This window comes from Capra hircus, chromosome 10, assembly GCF_001704415.2.
Source record: "Capra hircus breed San Clemente chromosome 10, ASM170441v1, whole genome shotgun sequence".
NCBI lineage: Eukaryota > Metazoa > Chordata > Mammalia > Artiodactyla > Bovidae > Capra > Capra hircus.
In genome coordinates, this window is record NC_030817.1 from 22,523,103 (window position 1) to 22,532,244 (window position 9,142).

Consider the following 9,142-nt stretch of genomic DNA (forward strand, 5'->3'; position numbering starts at 1 on the left):
CGGGGAAAGAGTGAAGTTGTGCGGGAACTTAGAGAAGTTTCAAGGGAGATCGGCACAAGATGGAAACCGGGCGCTTAGGACGGGCTTCTGCTCCCGCTAGCAAAAAGAGAAAGTCGAGCCCGCCTTCCAGCCCTACCAAAAAAAAAAAAGAAAAGAAAAATAACAACACAACAACAAGAACCCCGAAGAGTGTGGAATGAGTGATGTCACAGAGCAGCACTCGCAGGCTGACAAAAGGGGGGCGCCCCTTCCCCACCCCCCGCGCGGCCCCGGAAAGGGGCGCCGGCAGCCCGAGGTAGACTGGCGAGCGGACTCGAAAGTTTTCCTCTTTAAGAAAAAAAAAAAAGTTGTGCGCGGCTCGCAGTGGGTTTTTTTTTTCCCCCCTCTTCGCCTTCTTTCCTCGTCTCCCCTCCCCCCTCTTCCTTTTGAAAGTTTCTTTTTTTTTTTTTTTCCCCCGAGTTTGACCGCATGGCTGATTCAACTTCAGTGTCAATCAACTTTTTTTTCTTCTCTTCCTCATTTAAATAAGTTTAAAGCTCCTCCTCCCCCTCCGGCCCACCAAATCTGAAACTTATATAAATTGGGCTTCGCGCGCCGCAGCTCGGGAGAGTCGGAAAGGCGAGGGGCGCCGGGAGCAGGCGTGTGGGACTCCTGACCGGAGAGCCGGAGGCTGCGCCTTCCCCGCACCGGGACCTTCGCGACACACCAGACCCTCGTCCCTGCCCCGCGCGAGCGCCCAAGATGACCACCACCCTCGTGTCTGCCACCATCTTCGACTTGAGCGAAGTTTTATGCAAGGTAAAGTGGGGCGCACCGCTTGCTTTTCAAAGTCTTTTTTCTTTTGTCCTCAAAAAGAATCTCCAAAAGTTTAGGTCTGGACAGGCAGGGGTGGGGGAGAGAAAGAGGCGAGATGGTTGTTTTTTCCGCCTCATTTTTCTCCCCAGTTTGAAGGAATTTGGCTTTCTCCTCCCCACCCTTTGCGTTTCAACTGTTCTGGCGGGGATTACCTGGGAATCCAGAGACCAGAGTTTTAGGGGCGCAGTGTGCGTGGGGGCTGCCCTGGGCAATGTTTGGGATTGGGGCAATTTTTCGGTAATTCTTTTCGTCCGTGACGTGCCACTCTTGAGCCCGGCTTCGCTAGTCCGCTGCGTTTCGGGTGTCGCCGCTCCCGGGAGGGAGTTCGAGTCTCTCCAGCCACTTGGCTGGACTGCAGGTCGGGAGGTGCGGGTCCCTCGGGAAGGAGAATCTCGGGATGATGTTTTGCTGGATGATTTCCCCCTCTGTTCTGGAGAGGCTGGGGATCTGCGAGAAAAAGGCCAAGAGTTGTGATTCAAAGCATGTTGTCAAACGAGTTTGCATTGGGACTTCAGTTCGCCCCAGCCCGACAGGCTTCCTCTTGTGATCGCCAATCGTGCTGCAGACTTTGGGGGTGAAAGTGGCGCTCGGGTTCACCCGCTTTCCTCTTTTCTGAGAAAATGAGATTCGTGGATATGGACGGGATTGGGGGGGGGCGGTGGGGGAGACACGACGACAAAATGCCCGTCTGAGCTCTAGGGTCTTGGCGAGGAAGGATTTAATGAGGGCCTCCTTAAGTCGTATAGCTTGCCAGCCGGTGTGGAAAAAGGCGAGTTTTAAATCCGAAATATTTATTCCAGAAGTGCAGTTTAAGGGTATATAACAGAAGCCTGTGGATGTTAGATTTTTTTTTCACGCCCTCTCCCCGGTTTGAAAGAAGCTGCTTGGCTACTTTTAATTGCTGAAGTGTTTTGCCTTCTTTTAAACACGTCGAGTCATGTTGCTGTCTTTTCCTAGCTTGCTTCTCCAGTCGGTGCAGCTGCCAGGGCCCCAGGGCTGCAGGGTTGGGGTGCAGGGACACCCTGGAGCTGAAGAGCAACATCAAAAAGTTTGAATTTCAGTTTCCTTCCCTCCCTGTGCTTTTCCAAACTTCAGTTGCCCTGGCGGCTGCCTGAGCTAGCCGGCACTTCTTCCTTCTTTTCGCGGCTCTCTAGCTCTTTGATCTATTTCTCTTTCTCTTGCTCCCTCCCCCCTCAGGACTTTTTAAATGAACCTCATTGTTAGGAACTGGCTCTCCACTTGGTTCCTGTAATCCGCTCCAGGGGGTGGTTGCTGTTACAGATTCCCGATCCCCCGCAGCTGATCCTAAGGGGCCAACTTTAGAATTTGCACAATGACACCCACATGGGCCTGGAAGCCAACTCCCAGGTCCCCTGCTCACACCCTTTCCAAATCTTGAGTACAGGTTGGGCAGGTGAATTGAGTCCCATTGGAACAGAGACCTGCCTGTGGTGCCTCTGCCCCCCGCCCCACCTCCCCCACGTCCATTATTGACTGGGAGGAGGCTGGGGGGATTTGGTGCTTTCCTTTTCCTTCCCACCTGCAGCTTTGCGTTAAAGATTAAACACTGGCGCTCTTATCCAAGCCTGCTCTTGCAGCCAGGAGACTAACTGCAAAGGCATCCTCTCAGCGGAGGGGGTGGGGTGCGCAGTGAATGGTGGGAGAGATCATTGTAGAAGGCTCCCCTTCTGGGAGCATGGGAGTTTTGTATTCAGGGATCACATCCCTCTCCCGGTAGCTGCCCCCCAACCCCCATCAGGGATTTCTCCTCTAGCCCCTCCCTCTCCCCTCTCAGCAGCAAGGTAAAGTGAAGGCAGTCTGGAAACCTGTTGCCAAAGCAATAGATAGCTTCTGAAGGAGGAAGTTGAGAGTCTTCGGCCAGGCTGTGTGTTTGTGTGTGTGGGGCAGGGGTAGTCAGTTAAGCAGGGACTGATTGAAAGGAGACCTAGCCCATAGTCTCCTGCGGTTTACCTTTTTTTGTTAGGAGGGTGGGAAATGAGAGTTCGTGAGTTGTGTGAGATATTTTCAACTGAGGAAGGTGAAGTTGGATTTTCTGGATGAAAGTGGTAGCTTTGGGGACAGGATATGACAGTGCATTCCAGGGATCCAGGGATTGGCATGGAGTAGGTGCATGTGTGAAACAATGTCTCACATAGGCCAGGATTTTTGTGGTTTCTTCTGCCTGGGACCAAAGTAAACCCTCTGGGGAATGGGAGAAAGAGGAGGAGGGGGCTTGCCAGGGGAGAGGTGAGGATGGTGAGTTCCTTTGAGAGGGAGCATTTCTGATCGAGGAGGGGGCTGCCTTTAGGGGGTACTCTTCTTGGGCCTGGTGGATGGCCTTTGCCACTAACCACAGTCTCTCTCCTCTCTTTCCCCTCCAGGGTAACAAGATGCTCAACTACAGTACTCCCAGTGCCGGGGGTTGCCTGCTGGACAGGAAGGCGGTGGGCACCCCTGCCGGCGGGGGCTTTCCCCGGAGGCACTCGGTCACTCTGCCCAGCTCCAAATTCCACCAGAACCAGCTCCTCAGCAGCCTCAAGGGTGAGCCAGCCCCAGCTCTGAGCTCTCGGGACAGCCGCTTCCGAGACCGCTCTTTCTCAGAAGGGGGCGAGCGGCTGCTGCCCCCCCAGAAGCAGCCGGGAAGCGGCCAGGTCAACTCCAGCCGCTACAAGACGGAGCTGTGCCGCCCCTTCGAGGAGAACGGAGCCTGTAAGTACGGCGACAAGTGCCAGTTCGCCCACGGCATCCACGAGCTCCGAAGTCTGACCCGCCACCCCAAGTACAAGACGGAGCTATGCCGCACCTTCCACACCATCGGCTTCTGCCCATACGGGCCCCGCTGCCACTTCATCCACAACGCCGAGGAGCGCCGTGCCCTGGCCGGGGCCCGGGACCTCTCTGCTGACCGTCCCCGCCTCCAGCATAGCTTCAGCTTTGCTGGGTTTCCCAGTGCCGCCGCCACCGCCGCTGCCACGGGGCTGCTGGACAGCCCCACATCCATCACCCCACCCCCCATCCTGAGCGCCGATGACCTCCTGGGCTCACCCACCCTCCCCGATGGCACCAATAACCCCTTCGCCTTCTCCAGCCAGGAGCTGGCGAGCCTCTTTGCCCCTAGCATGGGGCTGCCCGGGGGTGGCTCCCCGACCACCTTCCTCTTCCGGCCCATGTCTGAGTCCCCTCACATGTTTGACTCTCCCCCCAGCCCTCAGGATTCTCTCTCGGACCAGGAGGGCTACCTGAGCAGCTCCAGCAGCAGCCACAGTGGCTCAGACTCCCCTACTTTGGACAACTCAAGACGCCTGCCCATTTTCAGCAGACTTTCCATCTCAGATGACTAAACCAGGGTAGGGAGGGACCCCCCTGCCTACTCCCCTCCCCCACCCCCTCATCCCCTCCCCACATCCCCTACCCTTACCTCCCTCCCCTTCTGATTCCTGACAAACCCCTACATTAACAAGGTTAAGCTCAACCCCTTTCCCCCAGAACCTTGGAATGCCCCCTCCCTCTCCCCTCTTTACACCCCACCCCCCAACATAAGGACAAGTCAGTTTGTCAGTAGCTTCCTCTGGCTTGAACCCCCTCGATTTTTATAGCCCACTTAACCATGCACAACAGACAAGTCCCATATCTGTCAGTAGATGCGTTTTTTTTTTTTACCCCCGCCCTGGCTTAAGCCGTAAGTGCCAAATCACAAAAGAAAAAGCAGTAACAGTTTACAGAAGCAACTTAGTGCCTTGTAATCTAACTTTGTCACTGTGACTACATTACCTCTTCAGCGCCAGAGGGCACCCGTGGGCCTCCCCAGAGCCTCTGCCCAGGGGGAGGGGGAGGTGGGGGGGGCATGTAGAACCAGCAGCTCCCTCCACTGGCAACACAATTGCACCTTTCCTTAATTTCAATCTCCCACACACTTCTTCCCTCCCTCTCCCTGGTAGCCCCCACGCCCCCCTCGGGAGAGTTGTTGCCAGACTTGGGTTTTTGGGGAAACCTGTCTTGACATTCAAAACCTTTTTTCTTCCCGACCTGAACCTCTGTTGACTAATCTTGCCTGGGTTCGTGTAGGTCTGCAGGAAGGAAGACTGCAAAAGCGGATGAAGATTGTGACATAAGTGGGACTTTGTGATTTAATTTTTTTCTTTTTTAAGTGGGGAGGAAGGGGAAGCTAGATGGACTATGAGAGACTTGATTTTGGTGCTAAAGTTCCCCAGTTCATATGTGACATCTTAAAAAATAACAACAAAAAGAGAGAAAAGCTTAAAAAACATGTAAGGGGTGAGCAGTTAATGGTATTCATTCCACATACAATATCTGTGTAAAACGATTTCCTGTAGAAGTAGCTTTAATGGTTTTTGCTCTAGAATACCGTAGGTCTATCCTTAGAGCACTCACGCCATGCTTTTTTCCCTGGGTTTTAAACTTCATATAACTTTCAGAAATTGGAGAGCAAAAATTTTGCTTGTCACTGCACATCAATATAAAAAAGCTTATTTAACTTATCAAAACGTATTTATTGCCAAACTATGCTTTTTTTTTGTTAATTTTGTTCATATTTATCGGGATGACAAATCCATAGAATATATTCTTTTATGTTAAATTATGATCTTCATATTAATCTTAAAATTTTGTGACGTGTCTTTTTCCTTTTTTTCCACAGTTTTAATATATTATTCTTCAACGACATTTTTTGTAACTTTACACTTTTTTTGGTTATTTTATTTTAAAAAAATGAAAAATTAATTTAAAAAAATGCAAAAAACTGTTGGATTATTTATTTTAGAAATTTCCCCCCTTTGTGTTGGACTGCAAATTGAGTTTCTTTCTCTTTTGGCCTTTCACAACTAGGACTGAGAATGTATGTAAAAGTTCTGTGACAGTACAGAAGGAAAACAACTTTTTATGTATAGCTTCTAAAAGGGAAAAAAAAAAAAAGAAACCCTTTGACTTCCACGTGCCCATCTCAAGACATTCCGATTGCAGATTTGAGGTTCTGGATTCCAGGTTTTGGAGTTTTCCAATGTTAATACAAACAGAACTGGCACACCACACATTAAGATGAATGTAATTATTATTCCTCTTGCTGGTCACTACCGTCGCTTTCTATTTCTCTTTCTTTGTGTGAATTTATTTAAAAAAAAAAAACTTTTTGTAACGACTATTTGCAGTTTAAAAATCAATAAACCCATTTTTTTCAAGAAACATCAATGGTGACGCTGGTTTTGCTTGCTTTGGTTTTACTGTGCCTGTAGGCTTGTCCTTTGTAGATGAGGTAGGTGCTAGGAAGGGGAGGAGGGGAGAAGGGCCCTGGTTGATTTCTTCTAGTCTTTAACAGCTAAACCAGCGGCTGGTTCCTTTTGTTGAGGTTGGAAGTCTGTTGAGCTTAGAGGGGATGGTGTGGGGGTTGATTGCAAAGCAGCCTGTATTTGTATTAACCTGCCCAGTTGTTGGTTGTTGACTAGCGGCCAGCTTATCCACGCTGTAGCCTCGAAGGTTCTTCTGGAGACCTGAGGCATGGGGGCTTCCAGTCTTCCCTGCTTAGTCTGTGGTCCTAATGTTTGGGGTGCTGAAATGATAAGAGGGGGATGTAGCACATGGCACTCCAGCAAACTTGGATTTGATCTTTTATTTGGGCGCTTCCAGCCTTTTTTTTATTTTTGGCTGTGCCACCTGGCACATGGCAATCTTAGTTCCTAGACTAGGGGTCAAACCCACACCCTTGCATTGGGAGTGTGGAGTCCTAATCACTGGACAGCCAGGAATTCCCTCTAGGCTTGTTTTTCCCTGCAGGAGATGGACCTGAAGCCCTAGCCTCTTAACACCTGTGTGGGGTGGGTATGATGAACCACTGTAGACTCATGGGTTTTCAGGGTGGTGAGGGGCTCAGTCACAGGGCACTAGGGGCAAAGGTGGTTTCATTTGGACTCAACATGTGCTTCTATATTTGGAAGGCTGTTAAAGGGAAGAGGCATGAAAATGGCCTGTGTAATGGGAAGTCATCAGTTCCCACCACCTTCATCTTTGTTGCATCCCTGATGCCACGCAGGATAGGCAGGTGGTCATCTTGGAAAGGATGAGGTCTCCTTGGCTAGAGGAACCTCAGCCATTGTTAGATGGCCACTTAGAGGGGATGTTTTGCCTGCCAGAGAGAGGCTGCATCCTGAAATCTCAGTCTGGTTCTTGGGAGGATTTCTATCTGAGGAGGCAGGGATATCTGAGGCTTAGCTGCCTTCAGTTCCTTGCACTCTGTAAGTTTTTGGGTTACTGTTGTGATTGCCCAGTCATTTAGTCGTGTCTGACTGCGACCCCATGGACTGCAGCATGTTGGGCTTCCTTGTCCTTGACCATCTTCTGGAGCTTGCTCAAATTCATGTCTGTTGAGTCAAAGATGCCATCCTATCATCTTAACCTCTGTTGCCCCCTTCTCCTGCCCTCAATCCTTCCCAGCATTCAGTTTTAGAGAGTAAGCTGAATTTCCATTGGGACTCCACTGGGCCTCTCCCAAGGAAGACAGGTCTGCAGCACACATCAGCTGGCCCAGGGCTGTCTTTGAGGTGGGGCAGACCTACCTTAGGCTTCCTGTGATTTTGTTTCCTGGCAGTAGGTGCTTGCTGGGGGACAGGGCCAGGATGTAGAAAAAAGGGACTATTACCTCTCCCAGGGCAAGGGCTGCTGGTGGAAGAAGGAGGAAAATCAGCCCTCCCGGGGTCTGGAGTAAACCTAGGCCTCCTGTCCCTTGCAGAGGGAATGAACACATGTATGTGTGTGTGGTGGGTGGTGATGGTGGTGTGGCAGCATGTGAGTTTCCTCTCTGACTAAAAGCAAAAACATATATAATTGTGCACCTTGATCTGGTTTACTATAGGCATAGTCGAGCATATGGCAGATATCTTTGTAATTCCCCAGTTCATGGAGCACTGGCTGGGGGCTGAGCACACCCACTGGCTAGCCCAGAATTTCCTCCACCGGAGTCAGTCCCCTGGGTGGAAGCATTGATTCCCAGAGATCCTGGAGTGTAGGCACTGGCTGTAAAGGTGAGGGGAGGTTCCCTATGGCCTGGGGAAGCTTTCTGACCCCAAGACTTGACTCTTTACTTCAGTGTCTCCATGGGAAACTCAGGCTGGACTAAGGCCCACTCAGGCCCAAGCATAATCACCACAAGAACCTGATTTTCTACCATATAGACTTAAAGGTAGACGAGATCCCGAAGTCCAAAGCTACTTGGGAAATGAAATAGCAGAAGCTTTCTAGGCCTATTCTTTTTCCGGGATAGTAGGTGATGAAAGGCCTCGATAGCAGCCCTAGTCCTGTGCTCTGGGCTGGCAGGGAGTCCAAGGAGGTGTGAGCCCAGAGCTGGCAGGGAACCTCCCTGAGCCCCTCTATGGCCAGAAAAGATAAGAGCCATGCAGAGAGAGCGGGAAGTAAGGCCTCCAGAGAGGGAGGTGGGGCGGGAAAGGCCAGGCCTGCCTTTGTCAGCCAGCTTCCTGGGGCAAGAGGCCTACTTCCTCACCTCCTGCCCTGGAACTTGGGGCATCTGTCTTGGGGGTCTTTGCAAGGTCTGTCCTGGCTGGGCAGGGCCTCCATGGCTGTTGGCCCTGCAGCTCACTTTGTTGTTGTTTAGTCGCTCGGTTGTGTCTGACTCTTTGCAACCCCATGAACTGCAGCACGCCAGGCTCCCCTGTCCTTCACTATGTCCTTGAGCTTGCTCAAACTCATGTCCATTAAGTCAGTGATGCCATCTAACCATCTCACTCTTTGTTGCCCCCTTCTCCTCCTGCCCTCAATCTTTCCCAGCATCAGGTCTGCAACTTATGGTCTGGCTTTTGGTTAAATTTCTTCCTTTGGAGCAGCTCAAAGACACGAGCTCTTTTGGCCACTGAGCAATGATTCACCTTTTTAGGCCTTGAAGCCTCACTTTGGGGGAGGAGTTTGGGAGCCTGCTCTACCTCAGCGTTACCCTGGTGAAAGGAGGACCTTTGGGACGAATAGGGAGGAAAATGTGAGACGGGTTTTGCATTCAAGTGGATCATAACAAAGCGCTGGTTATGGGCAGACATGGTCAAAGCAGGAAGATGTTTTTATGGCATGGAGGTTGGAGCCCTTCAACTTGGGTTCAAATCCCAGCTCTACTTATGCCAGCTTGTTCCTTGGGTGAATGACTCAACCTTGAATTTTCCATCTGTGTCTTAAGAAGTGACTGTGAGGATTAAGCGAACCATACCAATGATCGCTCTCCATCAGTGCTAGGTAGTCTGAGAACTTTGTGTGTTAACTCATTAAATGCTCATAG

At 50.9% G+C, this 9,142-nt stretch overlaps 1 protein-coding gene across 1 annotated transcript; it reads left to right on the forward strand.

Annotated features, from left to right (window-relative positions):
• On the forward strand, window positions 415-6,054 carry ZFP36L1 (ZFP36 ring finger protein like 1). The gene is made up of 2 exons (XM_013967250.2): window positions 415-798; window positions 3,237-6,054. Exons 1-2 carry the CDS (start codon window positions 742-744, stop codon window positions 4,194-4,196), a joined length of 1,017 nt encoding a protein of 338 aa, XP_013822704.2. The 5' UTR covers window positions 415-741; the 3' UTR covers window positions 4,197-6,054.

What these genes read in the sequence shown, in the direction of transcription:
- ZFP36L1 (XM_013967250.2), top strand. Translation starts at nt 742, where the DNA reads ATGACCACCACCCTCGTGTCTGCCACCATCTTCGACTTGAGCGAAGTT. An exon ending in TGAGCGAAGTTTTATGCAAG is followed by an intron (nt 799 to 3,236) that starts GTAAAGTGGGGC and finishes TTTCCCCTCCAG; the next exon opens with GGTAACAAGATGCTCAACTA.